The 27443-nt window shown below is 49.9% G+C and overlaps 3 protein-coding genes and 1 non-coding gene across 4 annotated transcripts in view; 2 read left to right on the forward strand and 2 right to left on the reverse strand.

Annotated features, from left to right (window-relative positions):
* The first annotated feature begins 3848 nt into the window (after positions 1 to 3848).
* Positions 3849 to 13861, forward strand: LOC128730888 (myotubularin-related protein 4). Its single transcript, XM_053823974.1, has 11 exons — positions 3849 to 3969; positions 4056 to 4245; positions 4321 to 5151; positions 5243 to 5624; positions 5704 to 6278; positions 6350 to 7230; positions 8752 to 9239; positions 9336 to 9799; positions 9871 to 10057; positions 10136 to 10252; positions 12513 to 13861. The coding sequence occupies exons 1-11, from the start codon at positions 3849 to 3851 to the stop codon at positions 13149 to 13151; spliced, it is 4875 nt and encodes a 1624-aa protein (XP_053679949.1). The 3' UTR covers positions 13152 to 13861.
* Trnam-cau (transfer RNA methionine (anticodon CAU)) lies at positions 12158 to 12230 on the reverse strand. Its single transcript has one exon. It is a non-coding gene; the product is annotated as a tRNA-Met (tRNA).
* A 2430-nt stretch (positions 13862 to 16291) lies between the features above and the next one.
* On the forward strand, positions 16292 to 20594 carry LOC128732148 (5-oxoprolinase). The gene is made up of 2 exons (XM_053825317.1): positions 16292 to 16648; positions 16729 to 20594. The coding sequence occupies exons 1-2, from the start codon at positions 16292 to 16294 to the stop codon at positions 20383 to 20385; spliced, it is 4014 nt and encodes a 1337-aa protein (XP_053681292.1). The 3' UTR covers positions 20386 to 20594.
* A 3315-nt stretch (positions 20595 to 23909) lies between these two features.
* Positions 23910 to 27443, reverse strand: part of LOC128721045 (uncharacterized) — a 73995-nt gene continuing 70461 nt past the window's right edge. The window contains exon 15 of the mRNA XM_053814753.1: positions 23910 to 27385. Within this exon, the coding sequence (XP_053670728.1) occupies positions 24645 to 27385 (2741 nt within the window). The 3' untranslated portion in view covers positions 23910 to 24644. The remainder of the gene's footprint in view (positions 27386 to 27443) is intronic.

The following is a 27443-nucleotide window of genomic DNA, read 5'->3' on the forward strand; positions in this document are numbered from 1 at the left end:
GATCGAATTCAATACGAAGAATTTGTGAAATTAAACACCATTTTTGTCTCTGTATACGATTTCACAGCTTAGATACTCCAGAACAAATCAAACTAATCAGAAAAATATAAACAACATCCGGTTTTTGGTAGAAATTTCACTTGATTCCATTCCCCGTGGCTCGTGAGTCAGCCTGCGTATACAAAAGGAATGCGTGATTTAACTCACGCATGCACGCTCTGTAGGATAAGACTGAAATGAAATAGAAACGGAGCGAAAGAGAGCGCTCTATCGGTGTGTGTTTTTATTTTCTCGTGATAGGGTAGCTAAACTCTCAGTATCCACTCGAGACCAGCAACAGGCGTGGCATTTGTCACGTAACAAATGCTCAGAGCATAAGTCCATCGACCCGATATATGCGTTATGCATTTTCCATGCGCCCTTAGAAGATTGGATATAAAATATGCCGGCCATTCCCTGCCCATTTCTCTATTAAAACCCCACTGTGGCTCTTGTTATACGTTCTATATAATCATCTATGATGCATATTAATTTACGTAGACGAGCCTGATAGTGCGTAAGAGCACAGCGAGTGCATCCTAACCGTCGATGGCATCTGGCTGCCTCAAACTGGACGTAAAAAAGCGGTAAAAAAGCAAGCTGTTCAACGCCAGACTTGTGCCTGGTGGATGTGTTTTCCATCGCATGTAGTTTATATCTCGCATTTACAATGTTTTGACATGTAAACGACTGTTTGCAAGCGATGCACACTTTCCGCTTCGGCTGCATCACGGTCGAATGCTGCAGTGGCACGATGAGATAAGCGTGAGGATGCTAATAAACTCCAGGCTAAACAATAATAACGCCTTCACCCGTAATCTACCGGTGGCAGCATGTGTACGCATTCTGCTCATTCGCTTTTTGCATCCTGAGCTTCTTCGTCGACTACGTCGGGGGTGCTAAAAAGGCGCGATTAATTATGCCAACAACCGGGGGTGGCTTTTAACACAACAGAGTCACACCCACCCCAAGAAGATACAAGATAAGGATCGGACCTGAGCAATGGTTCGAATGACGCCGTATCTGTTCACTTCTAAACACCGGCTCTAACCGGATCGCAGGTTTTCCATGGTGGTGAATGGAACTTGCAACCAATCGGTAGCTAACCGGAATAGTTGAACTTCCACACTGGAGCAGAGTTTGTTTTCCGACGCATACTCACAGCTCGGAAGTCAATGATAACCGGTGTAGTTTAGTGTTTGGTTACTAAGGAAATTCTCAAGAAACGGCGCGTAAATACGACGAGGAAACAGTCGGCGACGCTCAATTTCGCGGAAGTACTTGAAAGGCCAGAGGATTTTTTGAAATTTTAATCAGATGGGTCATATTACAGCGATAGAGGACTGTTATACGGATGCACCTTGCACATCACCTCCACACGATCCCGAAACGTCCTTATTGATCACTGATAAGGATGCATTACGTTACTGCCTGTTACACAGGTCACTTGATCACGTTTTCGTAGAAGTTTAGTGCTGATTCTGCTTTCATAATGTTTATGCTCTGGAATGAATCCTACTCAAATAAGCCCACAAATGCTGAGTGTCATTTTTTGGTGTCTTCTTAAAGATTGCAAACACATCTTTACGAATCAGATTGTGTGCATTCTAAGAAGTAAAGGCCTGATGTTGCTCAATGCTAGTCAATCTTCTCGACCTGTGCGTTTACCCATTCGTTCAACATGCTCTAATCTGTGACGCACGCACTATTAGGTGTTGATTTTTCTAGATCAGCCGAAGTGGAAGATCACACGATGTAATACAATGAATGAATGGAGAATAATAGACTATACAGTTGAATGTGATTTGCAATTTATACTATTTAATTGTCTTTTTGCATACATGTAAGTAAATGCTGCTGTTGAAAGTTAGCTCGTAGTATCTTATGGTGTATATTTTATATATGAAATATTCAGGACTGACTCATCATAGATGGGTTGCTATTCCTTCTTGTGCTATTATCTTCAATAAGTAAATATGCTGCACCATTGCGATGATAATGCGAAGCTGGTTTGAAATATAAAACCATCATATTCAAATCTCATATAAGCTTAACTTATAATTTCCCCGGCTATGTGACCGTAGTCACGTTTACCACTAGGCTCTTCTTCTATTAGTCCGTTCTATATCAACGTCCGGACAGCTCTAGTGAAATAATTCCCCCAAGAGCGAATGAAAGGAGCTAGAGCACAGAGCTTTCTAATCGGGGAACGACAAAGATGCAAACAATCGTCCCTCCCTGCAGCCTGCCTGACGATTTACACACGATTGAGCATCCAGAACCAAGCCTCTGACGTCTTGATTATGTGGACGCCATGGCTGGATGCAGTCTGTCTATCGCTCGAGAGTGTCATTCTTTCTCGCTCGATCTACCAGACGGCGATCGTGCATTTTCATATATTACCCCGGACATCAGCGTCCGTGGCACGCAAACGTAGGCCAGCCTTTGAAGCGAGCAAACCTTCGCCGAGATTGTGGACGAGTCGCAAGGTTCATTCATAAACGCTGCCGTCTTGTAGTTTGACGAAGTTTGTAACAGTCTGTCGTAAACGAGAGGAAAAAAAATCTCTAGCGCTAGCGATAACGCAGCATCGTTCGCTTCTTCGGCCGAATGTTCTGGTGCAAAATAAACGCATCTTAAAAAAAACAGAGTCACAAAATTAATAGCGGCTCAATTCGCGTAGTAGTGAGCAGTTATCAAGCGTCGTGATAAGCGGCACAGTGTAACTTTTTTAAACGATTCCTGGAGGTCCGGGGAACAGTCTAGAAACAAACAACCTTAACCCTGCTAGAAGATGGGTCTAAAGTTCCTGCTCTTTAACAATCAGCAAAACCGAAGTCTTCATGGAGGTGTCAGAAAAGTAATTATCAATCGTTTCCATTCTAATAATTGATTATTCTGTTTCACGCGTTATAGTTACGCTACCGCCAATGTGCCTGTTAGAGGACATCCCGCCACAAGCCAGGTGGTGTTTGGTGGTTGAAGATCTGCCTCCAAAGTTCTTGTTTGAAGTAGGGAAGATCACTCAATCTCTGAACCCATTTGCTAGCTTGAAAAAGGTCATGTGAGTTCAATCTGGCTACCAGCCCCACAAAAGGCGCCAGATGTGCAATCTGCGTTAAGGGAACCTATAAACAGAGCCGGGTCCGATGCAGCTGGCAGTCGTAGGTCAGTGAGAACCTTCGTGTGGAGATTGTGCGATTATCGCAATTTATTACTGACACCGACCGCGGATCGTACTTGCGCATTCGACCAGCCTCGAGAGGAACATTTCCACTTGGCTGGCGGGTGCGTTTCACATCTGGAGCATTCACAGGGTGGTGTATTTACCAAACAGCTGATCGGCTGATAGGGTGTGATAAGAGGCAATGCGAACAAGAAGGAGGTGTTCCTTCGCCCATCAACATCACCCAGATGGACAGGTTGTGGACAGCCGCACGCAACTGCGTCCAGGGCCGGTCCAATTACCCACAGTTTACATTGCGATTGCAAGCCGACCGTTCACTGTTCTTGTTGTTATCGAATGAGTTGCATCTTCATTCGAAGCCGGTCTTGTTGCCAACTGCCCTTTCGATTGGGCGTGATGTTTGAGCTCCCGGAAGGCTGTTAAGATGAGGCTATCCTTCTCGTGGTTGGTTTACAGATGCGTGTCAGTGGCAGCTGTCAAAATACGATCGATTCGATGGCTCGGGGGTCGATGGCAGTAGCTGTTAAGAATAATCTGTCCTTGTTAGGGCGATAAAGCATCTATCCTTGCGACGGAGGCTAATCAAGTCTGTTTTATTTTTTTTTCCTACAATTTGCAGATCATGGAGGGTTCGGGCGACGGTTCGCCGCAATCATCGATGTGCATGGTGAAGGCGGCCGAGCTCTTCCCGAAACCGATCCTCGAGAAGGAGGAAGAAAAGCTGACGGTTCGGTTTACTGAGTGTAAGTCAGGTGGACCCAAGCCATGGTAGCATTTCTTTCCACCCAACTATGATTAATCAAACACAAACGTCTTCATATCTTCATAGTGGCTGGAGAATCTATTCGATATCTGGGTCAGACCGACGATGGCATCCTGGCGCTGTCAAATTACCGGTTGTTCCTGCAGAAAAACAGCACCGCCGCCGAGGTGTCGGTGCCGCTAGGATTAATCGAATCGACGCAGGTGCGCGAGCTGTTCCACCTGATTGTAAACTGCAAAGACGCCAGTACCGTGCGGTACGTATCACAAAACGTGCATAGGACTCACTTTGGGCAGACCTGTGACCTTCAACTGACCTTTTCCCGTTACAGATGTTCATTCGCGACGTCCGAGCAGTGTGGCGAGTGGCACCGGCGAATATCGCTCTCGATCGGTGTACCGGAAACACTGGAGGCGTTGTTTGCGTTTCCGTTCCATGCCTGGGCGTCCGAGTCGCCAACCCTTAACCAGGACAACGAGTGGGCTGGCCGGTTACAGCGGGTCGGTTCGTTTGAGGACGAATTCCGGCGCGAAGCCGAACGGCTCCAATTCGACTTGCAGGGTGCGTGGCGCATCAGCCAAGCAAACGCGGAATTTAAGCTGTGTCCTTCCTACCCACGGCTACTACTGGTGCCAGCGTGCATCTCGGACGACACTCTGCAGAATGTGGCCAGCTTTCGAAGCTCGCGTCGCATACCGGCCGTTGTGTGGCGTCACCAACGCACCGGTGCCGTAATTGCACGTTGCAGCCAACCCGAGGTTGGATGGCTTGGTTGGCGTAACTCAAAGGACGAACAGCTGCTGAAGGCGCTGTCTGACGCGTGTTCATTCGACCGTGGTACGCAGGATCGGGCCAGTGACGGTACGAGACGTACGCGAACTCAAACGGACAGCTCGGAGGCGTCAAGTGATGGTAGTCCACCACGCAGCCCCGAGGGAAGCCACGAAGAGGTCGAAATGGACGAACCCAAGAAGATCCTGATTGTGGATGCGCGGTCCTACACGTCGGCCGTTACGAACCGAGCACGTGGCGGTGGATGCGAATGCGCCGAGTACTACCCAAGCGCCGAAATTCAGTTCATGAGCCTGGGCAACATTCACGTGATACGCAAGAGTTTCCACGCGTTACGGCAACTATGCGCCTCGCAGGCGGACATTCCCAAGTAGGTTCCAGTTGCCAGAGAGCGTGGCTCAACTGCTGCAGAAGGAATGTGCCTAATGGGTTGGGTGTGTGCTTTGTTTTTTGTTTCACAGCTGGCTCGGATTGTTGGAGCGAACGCTTTGGTTACAGCACCTGTCCGGATTGCTGGCGGCGTCTATGGTCGTGTGTCACGCCATCGAACGCAGCGGACGGCCGGTGCTGGTGCACTGTTCCGACGGATGGGATCGTACGCCACAGATTGTGGCCACGGCACAGCTATGTCTGGATCCGTACTACCGCACCATCGAAGGGTTCCGCGTGCTGGTCGAACGGGAGTGGCTGAGCTTTGGCCACAAGTTTGCTGACCGCTGTGGTCACGGTCCCGGTTCTGACGAAACGAACGAACGGTGTCCTGTGTTCCTGCAGTGGCTTGATTGCGTCCATCAAATACATCGCCAGTTTCCTTGCAGCTTTGAATTCGATATGGGCTACCTGGTGAGTGAGCTAACCATTTGCGGAGGTCCCAACCGAAGCTTCCTGCATTTTAACGTTATTTACGCGTTTTCTCATTTAGATAAAATTAGCGCAACACTCGCATTCGTGTCTATTCGGCACGTTCCTCTGCAACACGGTCAAAGAGCGGCAGGAAAACAGCGTCCCCGATCGGACGTTCTCCGTGTGGCCTTTCCTATCCGGTCCGATCTACAAGAACCACCTGTACGTACCGAACCGCGAGCGCGTCCTGTGGCCGGCGCATAACGTGCGTGATCTGCGCCTCTGGACGGAAGTGTACCTGGGTAGCTGGGGTGGCCATAATCAGCAGTCCGCCTCCGAGTCGGTCGACTATCCAGCCGCCAGCGTATCGGCGGTGGGTCCGAATGTGGCCTCTGCTGTCGTTGCCGTCGGCATAAGGAGTGTTGGAACTGGAGTTGAGAAACCCACCGGCAGCATCGTGGTCGGAGGATCAGCGTCAGTCAACGGTGTCGGAGGAATTGGCGTGAAGTCATCAGCGGCATCAGCAAGCGCTACTAGTCCGGAACAGAATGGTTCGATGACGAAGACGCGCTCGTACAGTGATATCAAAGAAGCAACCTCAGGCGGTATCATGACACGTCGTTCAAGCGATCCAAGCATGATCGTCGATTCGAGGTAAGTAACTACGCTCGAAGAGTTGCGAGTGTCATGAATTAATTTTCTCTTACATTTTGCCTCACCGGTAGCGTTCTCGGTCGAAAGAGCGAATCTGTAGGGCTAAACCTGTCGCAAGAGGAAAGTTCACTCGATTCGAACATCTCGTCTGATCGGGAGACGTCCCCCGATCTGCCCTCGATTGACGGTCATCTGTTGGACCGTGAAGCAATAGCAAGTTCCTTCATTCAGCAGGCCACCGAAAAGCTGCAAAGCCTTACGCAGGAGCTGAACCAATCGGACGAGGAGCTGGAGCAAACGATCAGGAACCAGCGTATGCTGGCCGACAGTAGTCCTCTTTGCGGTGTTGCTTCCGCCGTTGGTGGGGATTCGGAGGACACTTTCAGAAGCGCACACAAACCTTCCTCAGCTTCTTCTAGTCTTTTCCCGAATGGGCTGACCGGCGGTGTCGATAGTTTAGCGGTGGCCGCCGCTGCCACACTCATCCTTACGGCAACCACCAACGTTAGGCCTTCGTTCACAACCACCAGCATCGGCGAAGAAAGCATCGGTCGTTACAGATTCCAGCCGATCGTTCCGGAACTACCGACAGTCGTACCGCCAGCTCCTGCCGCCTCATTGAACCATTCACATTACACATCCACCATGGCTCCTGTGATCAATGTAAATCAACTTCACGGTAAGCAGCAGCATCAGCTCGTTACATGGCCGGATGCGATAGACGAGAATACTTCGCGTATCATCAAAATCGAAAGCTACCAGCCAACGAACAGTGCCGGCAAGGACATCCCGGATGGAGGTGGTGGCGATGAAGGATTTGGTGAGGGGTTGGACCTCGGACGGGGCATAAATCGCGCCGTCGTTGGACGTCCGATTATGACCAACGACGATATGATGATGGAAAGCGTTGACCTGACCATACGAGGAACTGACGACAGCAGCTTCGGCGGTGGTAAATACGATAAACTGTTCAAACTGATCAAGCACTTCTTGCGGCGGCACATCTAGCTCCTTGAATTGGTGGCATTGATTCACATTGGACTGCCAAACGCTCACAGTGGCACGGATTGCACTGAACCCACTGAACACTGTGGCGTAGGTGCAACCAAAGCCATACGTTTGGTTACTTCGAATCACGGCTGATCTTGAACTTATAACGCGAAGAATGTCCCTATCACAGGTGAACGGTTCGTTGTTCGAATTTCGTGGCGAGAATGCTTTCCATGGTTTAAAGTTCCTGTGTCATGCGATTTCGCGAATGTGGTTGTACGGAAAAAAAGGATGCAACCATAGTGAGTCGTCGTAAAATGTTCTACACGGAGAAATTGGTACATTCCTGTAGCTGTGCTGTTTAATAGCACGCGACGTTAAGAGAGATTACGTTAATTCAACGGCATAAACAAAGCAGCTGGTGCACATTTTCTGTTGACTTTTTGTACAGCTATCGATTGCAATGTTGCACGGTACTGACCAAGGATTCGGACGATTTTTTAAATAATCATCTGAGCGTCTTCTCTGTTTGTGCTGTCAGTCAGAAGCTGCTTTGGATTGCCATAGTCGTCAATCCCAATTGCTTGTCTTATCAGCATTAAGCGTAATCGTTTATAGCAATTATAAAAGAAACCGAGACAAAATGCGAACAAAAATAAATCTAAACAAAACAACGACGTTGGGCACATTTTTTATACATTTTATTTGAAGGTTATTGTAAAACATTTGTAAACAGTACAATCTCTGCACTGGTGTTACTAGTATATGTATTGCGTAATTTGCGAAATTATGTATATGTAAACTAGAAGAAGCGATTATTTCAGGGAAGCAGTAAATGATGACTTTCTGTGCTTCCTACATGCGCTGTAATACATCAAACGGAACTGCTAAATCGTTGGAGTTTACGGAATTGACCACGTTTCATTAACGCATATAAATAATATATAATAGTTCTATTTTTGTTCTTATTTGTTCCTTTTTTTGATAGTGTGGTTACCATTATGTAATCCAATCGCAATACACTTAAACAAATTTTCTTTACTGATAGTTGTGTATTAATGACTTAAGAAATTTCAAATGCATATGCAACTTATTTATGTTGTATTTATCGTAGCGACAATTTATAGAAATCACAAATGTAGCTATGCATTTTTTGCATACCAGGAATATTATTGTTCAAAATTGACTAAGCTTGGATTAAAATTTGTTTAAGTCTTTCGTATTGAGAGTTTTTGTAACTTGTATAACTATCAAGGGTAACACGTGTTTTTTTTTGTTATTCAAACGATCATGAACTTACGTTTCCTACAATACGTAATAGATGAACTTTTAAGACTTTAATGATTGTTTATTAAAAACCTTACAAGCGTGCTAGAAGTGCGATAAATTGAATGGAAAGCTAGCTAGAAGTGCTATCACTTGGAAAGTAAAAAAAAACTGTGCACAATCATAATCCTCTCATGTATGCTCTTCCTTCCATCAGATACGCTGCTCACGGATTCGCCAAATCAACTGGAGTCCCCTTTGCCGACGGCCAGGTCACTCAGTCCCAACCTTTGGCATGGGTCGATTGAAACAAGCACGGACACGCTGGTACCGATGGACCAATATCCACCATCGTTAGGCACGAGCGTGTTGGGCTCGCAACAAGAATGTCTGCAAAATCTCCCGCAGGCGGGCTTGAGTTGTGGACAATCAAATCTAAGCGATGCAGCCTCGACGGAAACGCCACGACGGACGAATCGCAAAGGCAGTGGCGAGGCCACCATCGACGATGTTGGTAGTATTAGTTTAGCCGTAGTAAACAGTGATAGCAGTCAGCTGGGTCTTGTAAATGGTAAAGGATCGGTGACAGCACCACGGGACGTTTTGAGAAACACCGGGCTCGCTAGTGACCACTATGCCACAAAAACTCAGACTGGTGATAGCAATGGATGTGATTTTACTAGTAATAGTCAGGATTACCATAGGGTAAGGTTCCAAATCAACTTCCCAGACGCGATTGACAGGTTCTCTGTGCAATTAATTTATGCATGACCATATCTCGTTATCTCTCTCTTTTGCCAGAAATTATCAAATCAACCTACGTTGACGTTAATCAGTGACTCGCAGCTACCAAAAGATCGCACCGATAGCCGATATCATCATCAGCACCAGCCGGAATCTATGCTGGAAACCGATCGTGGCGGATGCCGGTCAGGCCTGGCAATCCAGCACGCGCAAAGCAACATCAGCAGCAATGCGAGCTGCAACAAACTCAAAGCGAACGGAACGTCCCTATCGTCGGGCTGTACTGCCGTCTCTGCCACCGCCAACCCTCTGCTTAGCTCGATGATGCTGATGGACGAAAGCATCATCATTCAGCCACAGTTCCAACACCTCGAAATCAACGGAAAACACCCCGTTGGTGGAAGTGCTCCCTGCGAAGCCGTTGCGACTAGCACGATTGTGCCGCTGAAGGAACGGCGAAGGAGAAACTCGTCCAACTCAAAACACGACCTCATGAGTCCATGCAAACCAACCAATGGAAGGTAACGAGAAGCTAGAAGCCTTTTAAGAATCGTTAAGTGGACACTAATGTGATCATTTTCCTTATCGCTAGTATATCCCCAAGTGCCACACACTCTCGGTTTTCGACGCCGGGTGCCCGGTCACTGCCACTAACACCACCGAGTGCACCGTTTGCGGCGGACAGGCCACCGGTTGCGACGTTCTCGTGTCCGGACGGGTTGGCCCACGCGCTTTCAGAGCAAAACCTGCGCCTCCAGCAGATCGTTTACGAGCATCGGGTAAGTGGCCCGATCCAAGGTGCCCAGAGCAACTTGCTCGTGGCATAATAAACTACAACCGATTTCTCATTCTTTCAGCTTCGCGAGGAAGCCTTACAGCGCGAGCTGTACGCCACGCGGTTAGCACTATTGAAGAAATTCTGCCAGCACTGTTGCAGTAGCAGCGCCCAGCAGCAGTACGGCAATGAGGATCCGGTGAGTAATGTGGCATCACTGTGCGCATCCTCTTCGGTTGCGCCTGGTCCAGCCTCCGCCGTACGGGAAGGATGTAGAAAACGTTTGTCTGCTGTTGTTTTGGGGGCTTACGCTTTTAACTTCCGCAGCGATGGCTTGGGCATAATGGATTATTATGGTTCGAAAACCATAGAGACCATAGCGAGCAAAAAGTTCACCGCTTTCGCATAATCAACCACACCAGAAAATGCTTCGCCCATTTCATTGTGGCAGCTTTTGGGAATTATTTCCATCAAAAACTGGGCGCCTCCATCTCCACGCTCACGCACGCTTGTTTGGTATTCTGCTGAGTGCGAATTTCGTTGTTCGAGGACCATATCACAAACGGGCAAAAAAAAACGGGACGATAGCTGTTTGTCGTGTCCTGCGATCCTGGACCGAAATTAACGCTTGATTTATGTTTTATTTTCCATTTCTTTTCATGGACGTTTTCCAAAAGCCACCTTCACTCTGCTGCTGTTGGCTTTGCGAACGACAAAATTTGCGCTAAAATACTACCACTACTACTACCACGACCCGCGTACTCGGCTTGGCCACTACTACCTCTACTAGCAATCCTTCTTACCTTCTGCTACTAGTCTCCAATCGGCATGACGATGCGACACGTTGTACTAGAACCGTTTCTCACAAGTGACAATACTTATCAATGTATACTACTAGGTGCCGGTGAGCCTTTCCATAACCAGCGTTGCTACTTTCACTGCTACCGCGTACGCGATGGCCAGGGACAGCCGGATCGACGATCGTCGTAAGCCACCTCGCAGCAGCCACGGCAGCAGGAGCAGTAGTGGCAGCACAAGCACTATCACCACCGCCTCTCTCGGCACCACCGCCACTGCCACTCCGGTCTGCCAATGTGACCCGCACGGTGTGTGGGATCCTGCGGAAATGTTCTCTCCCAGTTTGCTTCCCCCTGAGGAGTCCACAAAGCCGGTACTTCTGCGAGCACCACCCGTTGAACATCATCCGCTTTTGATCTTTTCCGACGAGGAGGATGATTGTCCTACTACGTCCAGGTGCGATGGCGCTAGTCCGGAAAGCGACCAGGAACAGGAGGAGCGATTGCTGTGTCAGGAGATGCTCAAACACGAGAGTCGCCTTGCGCACAATGCGGTCGTTTGTCGTACAATCCGCCGTTTTCTTGAACGTACTCGGCACAAACGAATGACCTGCCCGGTGGTGGCCGCTCCGGCGGTGGAGTTATCGAAATCTTGCGCACTTCCGGCGTTACTTCTTGAGGAGTCCGTCAACGAGCACTATGCGTACGGTGGTGGGTCCGATAGTGCTTGCAATTGCAGCGGCGATAATAGTGATGGGGAAGAAAAATATGTCGCGCGGGAAAGGACGATGCGCAGACTGGCTAGAGCACGTGGTGGAGGGCACCACCGTGAAGGAAGAAGAGAACTAGACATTGATAGTAGTAGTAGTAGCGAAGAAGACGAAGCAGATGGTGGTGGCGGTGGTGGTGGAGAAGGTGGTGATTCTGATGAAGAAGAGAATGGAGGTGTTGATGATGCTGAATTGTCCTCCCAACTGGTCAGTTAAGCGTTTGCTAAACTTTTGATGTTGCATTACCTTGACTTAGATTGTTTTACTGTTTCATCATAGTGGACTCGTCCTAGCACGACCACGTGCGTTTTTATGTGTGTGACATTGCATGAAAGCTCTTACTCTCCGCTGCGAAATCACTAAAATCTATCTGTTCTTTGGATTCAAGGGTCTTCTAAATTGATAATTTTGGTTTCATTTTAATTTCATACCGTTTATCTAAAGCATCAACAGCGCTGTCTTGTTATTAATGCAGCTTAACTCATTGTAGGGTCCAATTAAAAACACAACAGGTGCAAAAAATTGAAAAAAAATTACTGCCCCGAGTGAGGATCGAACTCACGACCTTAAGATTATGAGACTTACGCGCTACCGACTGCGCTATCGAGGCTGTTTGTGAGTGGTGGGGGTAGAATCGAAACACGTCCGGCGTGAACAACGCACCGCATGAACAATAAATTTCGTATGTAGATGGAATGAATGATGCGCCAAGCTTTAAAACCAGTTCTGTGTACACGTGCAAAATTCATCCGGGATTCAAACCTTTCGCGCCAACATGGCTAAACTAACGCATTATGTATCGTCTTTTGAATGTTTCTTTTTTGTATACTATTGTTTTATTCAATAATCGTGTCGTGCTAATAATGATGTTTTTCATTTTTCTCACTTCAAGATGGTGGACTCCATGAACGAGAACGCATCGAACTGCTCGTGGGAAGCAGTCGACGATCGAAGCGCACCGTCATCTGGCGCCAACTCATCCCAACAGATGCAATACAGCAGCAGCGGAGTCGGTGGAAGCAACAGTGTCCTGTGGGTACCTGACCACGCCGTCACTCGGTGCACCACCTGCCAGACGGAGTTCTGGCTTGGTCGCCGCAAGCACCATTGTCGTTCGTGCGGCCAAATCTTCTGTGCCGAATGTTCCGAATTTACGGCACACTTGCCGGACGAGCGGCTTTATCAGCCGGTACGCTTGTGTGGTCCCTGTTACCAGCGGATTTCAACCGCCACCTCCACGTCTGGTGCAAGCGTGCCTTCGACATCTACGCACGGCAACATTGCGCAGCAACACGTGAACGCTGCTCCCTCGATGCTGGCTGCAAATGGGAGCACTTCGACCACGAACGAGGACAGCAGTGCGTTTCTGTATCGATCAAATGCAACGGCAACCGCGACGGCGATAATGCGTGATCGGATCACCAGCATGAGCCAGATGCAGACGCTCTTAGCCGCTGAATGCAGCTCCGAGGCACCGAGGGCCAGCGAAAGCTGCTGCAAACAGAACGTTACCGCCGCAGCGACGAATTAAGCTTGCTCTAGTGTCTTTCCTGAAACTATTTTTTACGACAACAACAACAATGCAACGGGCATTCGAACGAATTAAGGGATTTTGATTTGATTCTATTCTCATACATCTCACGGAAGTACGTGCAGATACTGTAGCGAAAAAAGAATGTGAGAAAGAAAACGGTAGAGGAAAAGGCAAAGGCGATAATGAGAGAGTGCCAACGTATCTTTAACTTATGATTGTGTAACTACCATTTCGTTTATCATTTCATTGCTATTTGGATCATCATCGTTGTTGTCACGTAATTATTTCTTCTATCTATTTATCATCTTTTGTTCTCGCCAAAAATGTTAAACTCAAATTATTTTCTAATTTAGCTGTCTCTTTCCCTGTCCTATCCGTTCCTAAGCAGTATGTCCTTTCGTATAGCGACTGTTATTATAAATTATTCGTGCATGTTGATCCTGTTGTAGGAACAAAAGGCAACATTTCGGTGTATTGTCCTGTGGGGTATATGCGATCAGGATATTAATGTCTCCTAGAAGCAGAATTTTCAGCTTTTTGTGCATGATGGCGACGAAATGCTGCGTGATTTTATTATGACTTTGACTATTTTTAACATATACCTTCTAAAATAGTGAAGGAGTGAACATTCAGAGCTAGAGAGAGCGTGAGAGACAAGAGAGCACCACATATAAGTTAGCTTGGAATGGCGGGAAGGGATGCTGGCGTCGGACTTTATACATAATATAGGGAAAATGTGAGGAAGAGGGCTGGGTTTTGGGACAGGACAAAAAAAGTTTTTCATTTTAAGTTAAACAAAACTATCTGCGCTACGGAACGGCAAGTGAGGCGAGAAAATATCACAAGAAAACGTTGCGACCGAGAACCGAACGAACCGAAGTCAATCCCCATGGAAGCCAAGTCTATAGGAAGCAAACAAAGTAGATAAAAAAGCAATTACTATTGATTCTTGTGACGCCTGTCCCCGTTTCGGGCGCCGTTGCATTATATGTAACCGTTTATTGTAACAACAAACCTGTAACCTCTCACAGCGAACGGAGAAAATAATGAAGTAATTAAACAAATCACATGTAGTGCGGACAAACAAATAAAATACACACCAGCCCGCTTGAAAGCGTGCGCAGATGATATATACACAAAATAACGCTAAGGATAGCAACGCAGGTCGATGAATGAGACAGAAATATCTATGTATATGATACATCGTAGCTAACGAAACAAAGGCTAGAGTTTAAGTTGCGAATTTCGAATGAAGCCGAGTAGATTTTAAAAACCTAACAAAGCTGTAGAACATGTAGCACCAGCAGCACACAGGCTGCCACAGGGTGGCACTATTCTATGCAAGAGGCGAAAGAAACGATATTCGCGTAGAAAACATAAAAACTGCAAACCTCAATTGATTACGTTGCGATGAAAAGAGAGGGAAATCTAGCATTCAGCACACGGCCCCCTTCCGATGCAATACTAGACTCAGAAGGTACTAGACAGCTGGCAGCATATGGAAGCATGTTTTCAACTTAAACCTACTTTTTTATATTTTGTTTGTTTCCGTTTGTTCGTCACCACCACCACGACCGTAGCAGCGAGGCATTGAAAGTAATCTCGGCATGTGTTTAATCCTTTCACGCACCAATCATTTTGCTCGCGTTATCATACTCATCCCATACCCAGGTCGAGGAATCATTGGGAAACATGCGAGTGAAGCTGGTGAAATGCAATTTTCCCCCCCACTAAAGCATGCTAATGTTAAACTAGCGGCGAATATAAGTACTATCGTATGACAAAATTGAAATACAGACCCACAAAACGATATCTTTGCGTGTTCTTTTGTTTTTGAGAAAGAAACCCTGTTTTATTAAATGAATGAATTTTATAGTCATGAATGCTTTGAGCGTAAAAGCTTTAATGAACGAGCTTTAAAGTTCACTTGGTTCATCTGAATGAACGCGCCCGCTCACTGGTGTTCATCCTCGCGGTTCATGCGCAAATCCATGCAACCTCTTCGAGTCATGTTCTCCTGGTACAGCTGGTAGAAAATTTGGTCGTTTTTGACAAGATCGAGCGCAACGAGAAAAACAAAATCTGCCTTCAGTCGATTTTGTCGTTTTGACACCGCACTATGGCGACTATCAGTATTCGAGGTGGACATATAGAAAATGTATTTCTTTCATAAATAAATATTATAGACGTTTTACGTTGATCTGTTTTATATTTTACGTAAAAAATGGAGAATTTTGGAAATTTCATATTAATTACACACAATTGCTTAGTATTTAATTATTGCTAAATTTACAACCAGAATCATTTTTTTATCGCATTACAACCGCAAAATTTACTTTCACAAGGAAATACAAAACAGAAAAAATTACAATAAAATTTATTTCATACTCAATATGAGAAGTTTATTTCGAGATAATTATTTGCACAGTATTTTACAAAGTATAATAAACAATATATGATCGCTTTCCACCCACTGTGCGCGCTGGTGACTGTTGCTGGTGCCGGTGTTCTGCGACGACAATCAGCAAGGCAATTAATTGTATCGCAACGACAACACCGCACAGGAGATTAGAGAGATTCACAGCTGCGCGCGCGTTTGCATACGTTTTCGTCCCCGTCCAGAAACAGGTACAGGTACAGTGTGGCAGCACATATCTAAGAACGCCCTTGGAATAAAAAAAACCACTTGCCCTATCTCCGGCAGCAGCGAAACAAGCGAACCTGCCGACACAATGTTTTTGTTTGCATAATACAGCCACTTGAAGCTGCCCGCGAGACGAGATACGTGAACGGATTTTGTCAGAGGTGTTTTGCAAACGTATCTGCTTTCGGAAAGCCAGCGTGAAAGAGGTACGTACATCTGCAGCCCCCTCGGGAATGCTGAATCCCTTTTTCTTGTGTCGTGCGCCTCCATCCTAGCAACCACAGTCGGTCGGATCGGGGTTGTCTTATCATCTGTCGTGGCTTACTCTACTCATCAGATCTGACGTGGGGATCCGTGCATTGTTCTGCGCGTCTAATCTCAACCAACGTAGCCATCCAGTGGCTGTGTGTGCGGTGGAACGTGTGTGTGCCAACGTGCTAGACGTGCCAAAATATCCTTTAAAGCAGGTCAAACCGCAACCAAGCAAAAAGTGATGGACAGCGGAAAGTACAATTTCGCCATCGACCGTGGTGGCACTTTCACGGATGTCCTGTGCATCACACCCGATCGGTCGGTTCGCACGCTGAAGCTGCTGTCCGTGGATCCGGCCAACTATCCGGATGCACCCACCGAGGGCATCCGACGCATCCTGCAGCAGGAAACGGGCCGAGCGTTGACGGTGGACGGGCTGATCGATACCGAACTTATCGGTTGGGTGCGGATGGGCACAACCGTGGCCACTAATGCCCTGCTCGAGAGGGCCGGCGATCCGGTAGCGTTGGTCGTTAATCGTGGCTTCCGGGATCTGCTGCAGATCGGCAACCAAGCGAGGCCGAACATTTTCCAGCTGGTAAGTCTCCAAAAAAAACCGTCCACGAATGACGGTTGCACTAATGTTGCGTCCGGGGGTTCTGGGGTTTCGGGTTGCAGGACATCAGAAAACCGGCCAACCTGTACCGGAAGGTGATCGAGATCGACGCACGACTGGTACCGGCCCAGGAAGGCACCTGTCGGTTGGGTGATGTGACTTCCGGCTGGCGAAAGTTGACCGGTGCGTCGGATTCCGTGTATCTCGAGATGATCCCGCTGGACGAAGATGACCTACGGGTGCAGTTGGAAGACGTCCGAAGCAGCGGCATCAGCTCACTCGCGGTGGTGCTCGCACACAGTTATGCCTGCCCGGAACACGAGCTTCGGGTGGGACAGATTGCGCAGGAACTGGGCTTCCGGCATGTCACGTTGTCCCACCAGGCAATGCCCATGTGTCGCGTGGTGGCTCGCGGATTTACTGCTTGCGCCGAGGCCTACCTAACGCCCCACGTAGAGCGGTATCTGGACGGGTTTCGGGCCGGTTTCCGTGACCAACTGCGCGGTGCCGATGTCCTGTTTATGCAGAGTGACGGTGGTCTCACGCAGATGGAACACTTCCGGGGTGCTCGAGCCATTCTTAGTGGACCGGCCGGTGGTGTGGTAGGTTACGCGGTCACTGGTGTGCGCGATGCGGCAGAAGAAGAACCGGATGCAGGCCAGGAATGTCCACCACTCATCGGGTTTGATATGGGCGGTACGTCGACGGATGTGTCACGGTATGCCGGATCGTACGAACACGTCATCGAAAGCACCACGGCTGGTGTGACGATTCAGGCCCCGCAGCTCGATATCAACACCGTGGCCGCTGGTGGTGGTTCGCGGTTGTTCTTCCGTTCGGGGCTGTTCGTTGTGGGACCGGAATCGGCTGGAGCACATCCGGGACCGACGTGCTATCGCAAAGGCGGTCCACTCACTGTAACCGATGCCAACCTGATCTTGGGCCGGCTGTTGCCCGAGTACTTCCCGGCCATCTTCGGACCGGACGAAAACGAACCGCTCGATTACGAAGCGACGCGGGCCGCCTTCGAGGTGTTGCGGACGGAAATCAACGAACACCTGGCGGAATCCGGTGACGGAAATGGGCCACTTTCGCTCGAACAAGTGGCCATGGGTTTCGTGCGTGTCGCCAACGAGGCCATGTGCCGACCGATCCGTGCGCTTACACAAGCCCGCGGTTACGATACGGCTCGGCACGTTCTCGCGTGTTTCGGTGGCGCCGGAGGTCAGCACGCGTGTAGCATTGCTAAGCAGCTCGGCATGGCACGGGTCGTGATGCATAAGTACGCCGGTATCCTGTCCGCGTACGGTATGGCCTTAGCGGATGTTGTGCACGAAACGCAGGAACCGTGCGGACTCGAGCTTTGTCCGGACAATCGAGCCGCGTTGAAGGAACGCCTGCATGCGCTTTCTGCCCGGTGTGTAGAGCAGCTCGAAGCGCAAGGATTCACGCTAGCCGACGAAGGTGCCATTACGCTTGAACCGTATCTACACCTGCGTTACGAGGGCACGGATTGTGCGCTCATGTGCGTCCCGGATCGTGTGGTCGAAAACGCGGACCATACCGTGTATGGGTTCGGTGATTTCGGGCGTACCTTCCGAGAGCGATACCGGAGTGAGTTTGGGTTCGTACTCGAAGGTCGCCGTATCCTGGTGGATGATATTCGCGTGCGTGGATGTGGTCGAGCATCGCTGTTCACCGAACCTACCATCGCGGAAGCAACTGGTCCGATTTATCCGGAGAAAACGACGGTGGCGTACTTCGAGGATGGTGCTGGTGCCAGTGGAGGTGGCCGACTCGTGACTCCGGTATACGATTGCGCTCGGCTGCGATATGGACATCGAGTGGATGGACCAGCGATCCTGATCGATCGTCTATCTACGATCGTGATTGAACCGGGCTCACGAGCGATTGTAACCCGGCGGGGTGATCTTACGATCGAGATTGGATCCGGTGGCCAACGGCCGGCAGTTGACGAACGGCTGGATGCGGTGCAGTTGAGTATCTTCAATCACCGGTTCATGAGCATCGCCGAGCAGATGGGACGCGTGCTCCAGCGGACCGCCATTTCGACGAACATTAAGGAGCGGCTCGATTTTTCGTGTGCCCTGTTTGGTCCGGATGGTGGGCTTGTTAGCAATGCACCGCACATCCCGGTGCATCTGGGAGCCATGCAGGAAACGGTCCAATATCAGCTGCGAGTGCGTGGTGGCACGCTGAAACCCGGCGATGTCCTTCTGTCGAATCATCCACAAGCAGGCGGTTCCCATCTGCCGGATTTGACCGTCATCACGCCGGTGTTCGCACCGGGTGCGACTGGGCCCGTGTTCTTCGTGGCATCACGTGGCCACCATGCTGACATCGGAGGCATTACGCCGGGTTCGATGCCACCGCACTCGACTTCGCTCGATCAGGAAGGAGCCGCTTTTAAATCGTTTCTGCTCGTCGATGGTGGAGAGTTTCAGGAGCAGACCATCATCGAGCGGTTAACGCGACCGGCAGAGTCGGGTGCCCCGGGTACGCGTAACCTCGCGGACAATCTGTCCGATCTGCGGGCACAGATTGCGGCCAATCAGAAGGGCATCCAGCTGGTGTCGGAGTTGATCGGTGCGTACGGGTTACCAGTGGTGCAGGCCTACATGGGTCACATGCAGCAGAATGCCGAACTGGCCGTGCGTGATATGTTGAAGGCGATTGCGCGCGATACACGTGACCGGACTGGCCGCACGGTGCTCGAAGCAGAACAGAACATGGACGATGGCACACCGATCCGGCTCGCGGTGCATATCGACGAGGAGCGTGGATCGGCCGTGTGTGATTTCACGGGTACGGGACCGGAAGTGAGTGGCAATTGCAATGCGCCACGTGCCATCACGTTGTCCGCGCTTATCTACTGCCTCCGGTGTATGGTGGGACACGATGTGCCACTGAACCAGGGTTGTCTGGCACCGATCGAAGTGATCATCCCACCCGGCTCGATACTGGACCCATCCGAGGGAGCGGCCGTCGTCGGAGGGAACGTGCTGACATCCCAGCGCGTCGTGGACACGGTGTTTGATGCGTTTGGGACGTGTGCCGCATCACAGGGCTGCATGAACAACGTCACGATCGGGGACGACAACTGGGGCTACTACGAAACGGTTGCCGGAGGAAGTGGTGCCGGTCCGGGTTGGCACGGTACCGGTGGTGTGCACACGCACATGACCAACACACGCATAACGGATCCCGAAATCCTGGAGCTCCGGTATCCGATCATCTTGCGACGATTCATGCTGCGGGACGACGATAGTGGTGGTGTGGGCGCTTTCCGTGGTGGTGCAGGTGTCCACCGGGAGCTGCTGTTCCGGAAGCCGATGACACTGTCGGTGCTGACGGAACGACGAACGTTACGCCCGTACGGTGCGGCTGGAGGTGGTCCTGGCAAGCCCGGGTTAAATTTGCTCCTGCGACGTACGGCCTCCGACGGTGAAGCGGATCGTTCGGTCAACATTGGTGGCAAGACGGCGGTTCAGGTGCAGCCGGGTGATGTGTTCTCAATGAAAACACCGGGCGGTGGCGGGTACGGTGAACCAGAGGAAGCGGACCGGCTCGGGTTTGGTGAGCGGCTGCTACAGCGGCAGGAGGCAGCGGCAGCCGCGGTGGCATCCGTCGGATCTTCGAAGGCGTTTATGGAGCGCGGTAGCGTGTACGAGTACCGAATGGCGCAGGAGTCCGTTTGATGGCACGAGATCGGCTTTAATTTCAACTTCTATCTCGTGCTGATCGTTATCCTGCTCGTCATCGTGATCGTGATGTTTAAATAGCCTCCGGGGGGTGGCGAAACACGGCGCAGGTCCGGGTTTCTCCTCTCGTTTGAGGGCGACAGCATGTGGATGACGCAAGAGCAGCAGGACCAGTAGTAGTAGTAGTAGTAGCAGCAGCTGCAGCAAGGACCTTACTGCTCGCGAACACGTGCGCGCGCCTCCTTGGCGGCACCATTTAGCTAAAAGCATTTCCTCTTTCGTGTCAATCCAATCGAAATGTTCTTCCAGTATACCTTTCTCTTTCACTACTTGTTCTCCAGTAGGTGCCAACGGTTGGGCGCAGGGTTGCTAATCACAGATACACCCACAGGTAGCTTTAATGTAGGACGTCGTCTTAGAAGATTTTAGCCATTTGGCGTTTAGAAGAAAACAAAAAAAAACGTGCCCGTATTTTGGGGGCGGTTCAATTATTAGACGATAGCGTGTTCGCCCGTAGGATGTAACTGAACCTTATACGTAACCAATGATTGCCTTTAAGATAGCTGAAAGAAATAAACGAAATAAATAAATCAAGAAATTAAAAGCACAAAACACAAAAATTGGAGGCTTTCTCACGTAACTTTCGGACCGTTTCATACATGCAAATTACAATTGCCAACGACGGTGCGCAGAAATGCGCAGCTTTGTTTTGCTCATGATGTCCTTTTTCTGATTTATTTCTCATCTGTTTTCTCATCGGTGCTGGCGGATGCAGAAGTTGACACGTCGCGTTTTGCCGTCGAATTCGGAAAACCTCTCTCCTTCGTGGCTCCTTATAGAAGTCCTTTTTTTCTTGCCATTCGGTTAACGCACTAGGATGCGTTTGTAATGATTTGCCACACAACCGGATTTTACATCGTTACTTCTCAACAGTCATTTCAACCTTTTACTCTCCCTCCCGCCTCTCTTCTTCTTTTCCGTCCTGTGTTCAGTCGCTGGTTGTCTTCTATCTACCGTGTTCTATTTTATGGCTACTATTTACTCATCTTTTCTTCCATTTCATCACCGCACACTCCCCCTTTGTCGTTGATTTAACGTTGAGAACATGCACTTTTACCTAAACCCAATTAGTTCATTACATTAAAGTACATTCGCCTTGTTCGCACGAACCAAAACACATAAACTCGCGCTGGCCTGTTTATTTTCTTCTCGTTCTCACTCGCGGACGCATCCTTGATTTAATCCGTACTTCTGCAGTCGAGCGTTCTATCTATCCAGATTGAGGTTCCCCGTAAACATGTCGTCCTGTTTTCACACGCTTGCCACCACAGGGAAAGATTTGTGCATAAAATTGCTCCTTTCGCGATATCTGGCGCCTTTTGCGCCAAGTGCGAATAGTGGCTTCCTCAATTCTACTTCCCTGCTCTTGCCGTCTGCCTCATAAATGATACTGATATATATAATTGGGTTTGCTCTTGTTTTTACATTTGCTACCAACTTGCAACATCGATCCGCTTAGGATACGAGCGGCCTGTCAAACGGATTTCTTTTAACCTTGCTAGGACCGTTTTACTTGGCAGTGCAAACAATCAAAATAAAGCTTTACTTTACATATACACGGCCTTCTTCTAAATGTGTGGATGTACGTGTTTGTGTTTTTTTATTTCTCATTGTTTGTATCACAATTTTTCTCTCCTTCCCATATTTTCTTACTATCATGCTTCCCTGCAACTACTGCCTTATAACCCATTGTGAACTTGCCTCCCAGTTGAAGGATTTGATGCAAGCCATTCTGTTTACTGTACGTCTAGTTCGCGGCCCAGTTTAATCACACTGAAGGGCGGCTATAGCCGCACAGCTGGTTGTCGTCGGTTGTGCTACACCCCAGCGCTAGTATTTAGTTCATCTTCGTCCACCGATGCGTGGCATAGTACATAGATTCGTTTAAGTCAATTAGACACTGATAAAGGTTCCACACTCAACGGGTCGCCGTCGTTGGCTGCAATTGTAAATCTCTTCTCTTCCGGCATGGGGGACACTACCGTGGCCGGACGCTACTGCGCCAGAGCAGCACCGTTGCTACCGTTGCTATTCCCATTCACGGCTTCCAGTCCCGGTGTCGACGGTTTACCGATGGCATCATCTGCAAAGAATCAAATGTTAACACGGTCAATACGCGACAACTTACTGTACGGTTTATCTGCTGCTCTCGAAGGTAAGCCTTCGATCGTCACGTGATCAGTAGCATGACCTCAAAACGAATAAATGCCTTGGCTCAACTAGCTCGTTAGTACGGTAGTACAGCTGCCTATTACCTATAATCAAACACGGATGTTTCTTGAATTTCATTATAAAATTATACAAAAAGAAAAGAAAAAATATTACATTAAAATGGTATGAACATATAGAACAAAACACAAGAAAGCATAAAATCCAATGCAGATCCATATTTCGAATGCATCTTACCGGTGGAAATAATAAAACAATACAAAACAAACCAATTGATGGTATGCTTTTGATTATTGATTTTTTTTGCTTATTCGTTTTCCTGTTCCTTTCCGCATTTTTGTTTTCTTCAGCTCAATAGTTCCTTTCGATCACTTACGTTCTGTTTCCCGTTCGCTTCAGATCGCGAACGTTCCTAACGTTCCAACAACGTCCCAACTATCTGGTTTCATGTTACATCTAGTCTCTGTGTTTTTTGCGTAGTATTCTAGTATTAACCCTCCGGCACTCACTGGTTGGCTATCTGTCCTTCACTGCCTAACTCTGCATTCTACGCGTTTGCGACATCTATACAACCGAGGTTCAGCGTTTTATAACGTAAAGTAAAAAAAGAAAGTTCGTTCTGTTCTCACTTTTTTTTCTTCATTTAGAAAAGTATTAAAGCAGCAGCATCCTAGGCGCTAAATCAATATACAGTTATATTTATTGTTTCTGTCTATTTCTTTCTGTTTCTGTTCATTTGTAGATCAAGCCTAACGATGCATATCGCGGATACAATAGTGTAGCAATAGTAATGATAATAAAATAATATTATTAATAATAATAATGGTAGTGTAATCATACATCTCTATTTATCGCTCTTGCCTTCGATAGTACCGTAGCCTATCTGCTATACAGAAGTAAAACAAAATCATTATATGGTCCACGGTCGATTGAAAAACTGAAGCTCGTTACTGAACGGAAAAGACCGGAACGGATGTAAACTAAAATGTATAAGAGCTAGCGGTGATTTGGGAACGCGTGTGCGAAAAGATTTTCAAGTTTGAGCCGCAATTCAGCTCTTCGCATCGTGCTTGAGCGACGTTAAATTCAAGGGAAGACGAGCCAAACGATAAAATCGCTACAAAAAAAAACGAATAAAGTACTCAGCAGTAAGATGTCCGTCCGAGAGAGGGCGGCCGAGACGTCGATTTTACAAACTAACTAAAAACCTACATTGGAACCATTCGACGGACCGAACGAACGCATCCTTCTCCAATGGTATCTTTCTACAGATGCCACTCGTGATGCTCCCGCGCGTGTCGTCATCTCTTTGTTTTGTTTCCCTAACTAAGCCTTAAACGTCCTAAATGTTGGTTTCCCACCCTTTGCGGTTATGCACCGGAGCGCGTGGTAGGATACGCACAATCGATGCATTTGCAGTTTGCTGTGTCCTTGTCGGTAAAGGACGTTTTGTTGCACTTTTGGGACTGCACGCGTACGAGCGCACCCAGCTAGAAAAGGGGCGCTCTTGCTTAGATGCTCGGCGTGTTTGGTGTCCGCTACGGTCGGTGATCAATCAGTTTTGACTGTTGGCCACCGAAAGTATATACATTCTGCTACATTCGAAAAGTTACCCTAAGCCTTCTCTCGCACGAGCGCAGTTTCTGCAACGTGGAGGGAAGGTTTTGTGCAATATTCAAGGAGTGATCACTCCTCATGTTTGTTTGTTGTATGCTTTGCGTTAAGTCATTTGCCATGAAATGATAAAACAAATATTACCCAGCCCGCGACTTCCAATGCAGCCAGGCCACAACCCTTCCTGGCCACAGTCGGCAGGGAAACAAGCAATCTGCTGCGGATAAAATTGAGTCAAACACTTCGAATCGACTCTTAAATCGGCGCTACGATCGAAATGCAGGATATATCGTACCTTTCACAAACACCTACTATTTCTGTTCATTTGCAATAGGTAGCGAATGATACGACTGAACGTACCGAGTGTTAGCGCTTTTCCCCTAACTTGCAATTACCAGCTTCTCAATGGGTTTTCACCTACTATCACCCCTCGAACCGTTATTTAGCCCTTCCACAATGGCAGCAGTCGGTTCACTGCCACTGTTCACGAGTGGTGCCTTTTTCCCGTTCTCATGAGTGGCATGGGTCGCAGTACCATCGTTCGCATCCGGTCCTGCAGCACCAGCATCCGGTGGCAGTTCCGGATGTCCATCCGACATTCGCCGGTCGTGCTTGGCCGACGGAGACGTCGATTGTTGCTCTTTCGCGTGACGATCCTCCGGCGAGTCGACGACTCCCTTGTTAATACCTGCGGCCGATATCGGCGCAGCAACCCCCGTACCTGTGGCAGTAGCTCCCGCACTGTTGCTGCTGTTGTTGTTGTTGTTATTGTTCTGAGTCGACGGCGATCTGCGGTCCGGTAGGGATGATCCTGTTGTGGCAGATCCAATCACCGGTGGACTACCACCTCGACCAGTTCCATCTTGTCCGGTCGGTTGTCCAGTACCATTACCACTCCCATTGCTGTTGGCCGCGGCCGATCCTGGCGATGAAGACTGCTGCTGGCGATGCTTCTCCAGCATCCCATTGTCGTTGGCACCGTTATCGTTCGACAGCAGGTCCTTCGATTCATCCTTCGTAATAGTGTCAACCGTACCGCCGCCGGGTGTTCGATCCTCCTTCACCACGATGCCATCCTTCGACGCGTCATCGATGGCACTGCGCGAGACTGGTCGCGAGTCCGTCCCCATCGGTACGGTGTTGCCACCGTTCGTATCGTGTACATCACCTCCGGGAGTGACCGCGCGGCCAACGGTCGCATTGGGACCAACCGAGGACTCTCCGGTACCAGGTGACAGTGATGCGGAGCGTTTGATCACGCTTCCACTTTCAGCGTCATGTGCCAGTGGTGTCCTTCCGGCGGTGTCACTTGCCGTCGATTTGATGACGTTGGTGCTGTTATGAGAATCCGCTACGACGTTGCTGGAGACCGATGGTGGGGAGCGGGATTTGCCACCAACTGCGAGTGTCTCACCGTTGCCTGCTGGAACCGCCGAGTTGCCACCGGAGCTGCTATTGCTAATACTAGCGACGTTTGTACTATTTACAGCGTGTTCCGTGGCCACTGGTGGCCCGGAGGCGCTCGAAACGGCCACCAACGGCAGAGCAGATGGCTGTTCCGGTCGCAGCGCCGTTCCCCGGTGTGGTTGCTGAGAGGACGAGCGTTGTTCCTGCGATGCGGCCGCTGCCGCCGCCACCATTGCCGCGTGATGGTGATGGTGAGCCACGGCCGCAGCTGCTGCGGCCGCTGCTGCCGCCTGGTGGTGCGTAGTGGGTGGCGTAATCACCGCACTGCTGCGACCACTCGCACCCGACGGATGCTGCGCTAACGGAGGTTGCGTTTGCGCTCCCGGATGTGATCCGGGTGGCGGCGGATGATGATGCAGATGGTGCAAATGGTGGCCACCGCCACCGGGCACCGGTGAGTGAGAGGAAAGTGACGGCAGCGAGAGCGGAGGCTTGTTGCTCAACGGCAGCGGAACGGCTGCGGCAGCTGCTGCGGCTGCCATGGCGGCGGCCGTGTAGTACGGGTGCGGTGTGGCCGCTGAAGCCACACTATTCGGCGGTATCGAAGGGCCACTGCTGCTCGTTGCCACAACCGGCGAAGAAGGCGACGCTCGTGTGGCCGGATGAGGCGACGGATGAGTGGACGATTTGCTCGACGTCAACGCCAAAGGAGCGCCCAGTGGCGGTGTCAAATGATGCGGCGAGGGCGCAAGATGGTGGCCGCTGTTGGGTGAGGACACGACCGCCACCGGTGAACCGGCCGCGGACAGATTCATGGAACCGTGCGCGGGCGGTGGAATGTGACCGGCGAGACTGAGGTTCTGCGCGTTCGCCAGTGCCGCCGTGTGCGACAGGTTCAACCCGCCCATGTGCGCCATCGACGAGTGATAGGAGGAGTTCATCGTGGAGGCGATACTGTGGCTGTAGGCCGCCGCCAGGCTCGTCGGTATCGAGGGATGACCGAGCGCGCTGCCCGGTGGTGGTGGCTGCGGCACCATACCCGCCGACGGATGCGACAGGTTAAGGGACGACGCCGTCGGTGGTTGTGGCACTTGTGGCAATCCGAGACCCATGCTCAGTCCCAGCGAAGGATGCAGCGGATGGTGCGACGGTAGCCCGAGCGGGCCAGCCTGCGGGCGCATTCCCAACCCTAAGGGTGCCGTCAGCCCGGGTGGCAGCCCCGGAATGGAGAAAAACGGTCTCGGCAGCGAGTGCGGCATCATGTGCATCATGCGCTCGCGCTCCCGTTCGCGTTCCCGTTCGCGTTCGCGTTCCCGGGCCGCTTCCCGTTCGCGTTCCTTTTCGCGCTGTTCGCGCTCGCGTTGCTCCTTTTCGCGCTGTTGGCGTTCGCGTTCTTCCTTTTCGCGTTGCTCCTTTTCGCGCTGCTCCTTTTCGCGCTGCTCGCGTTCGCGTTGTTCGCGCAGCTCGCGTTCCTTCTCGCGTTCGATAGCCGCTTCGCGCGCCTCGCGAGCGCGCTCTTCTTCGCGCAACCGAGCCGCCCGGTGTTCCTCCTCCAGCTTCATGCGCTCGTGGATGCTCGGCATGCCCATGCCCGGAATCATGCCGTACAGGTTCGGAGGATACGGCAGCGACGAGTAGAGCGGATGGGCCGCAGCCGAGTGGTGGCCAGCTCGCAGCATTTGGTACCGCGGGTCCAGATAAATGGCCGGATCGTGGTACGCCAGTGCAGCCGGGTTGAAGAGATTTGCTGCAATCGAGATAGCGGGTGAGTTGACATGATGCGAAGAGTCTGCTCGCTCGCAGGT

This window comes from Anopheles nili, chromosome 2 (assembly GCF_943737925.1).
Source record: "Anopheles nili chromosome 2, idAnoNiliSN_F5_01, whole genome shotgun sequence".
Lineage (NCBI taxonomy): Eukaryota > Metazoa > Arthropoda > Insecta > Diptera > Culicidae > Anopheles > Anopheles nili.

Excerpts from the sequence above, each read along its gene's own strand:
- LOC128732148 (XM_053825317.1), top strand. The coding sequence starts at position 16,292 with ATGGACAGCGGAAAGTACAATTTCGCCATCGACCGTGGTGGCACTTTC. Across the intron at positions 16,649-16,728 it reads GGCCGAACATTTTCCAGCTG|GACATCAGAAAACCGGCCAA; the intron begins GTAAGTCTCCAA and ends TTCGGGTTGCAG.
- LOC128730888 (XM_053823974.1), top strand. The coding sequence starts at position 3,849 with ATGGAGGGTTCGGGCGACGGTTCGCCGCAATCATCGATGTGCATGGTG. Across the intron at positions 6,279-6,349 it reads AGCATGATCGTCGATTCGAG|CGTTCTCGGTCGAAAGAGCG; the intron begins GTAAGTAACTAC and ends CCTCACCGGTAG. Across the intron at positions 9,800-9,870 it reads TGCAAACCAACCAATGGAAG|TATATCCCCAAGTGCCACAC; the intron begins GTAACGAGAAGC and ends CCTTATCGCTAG.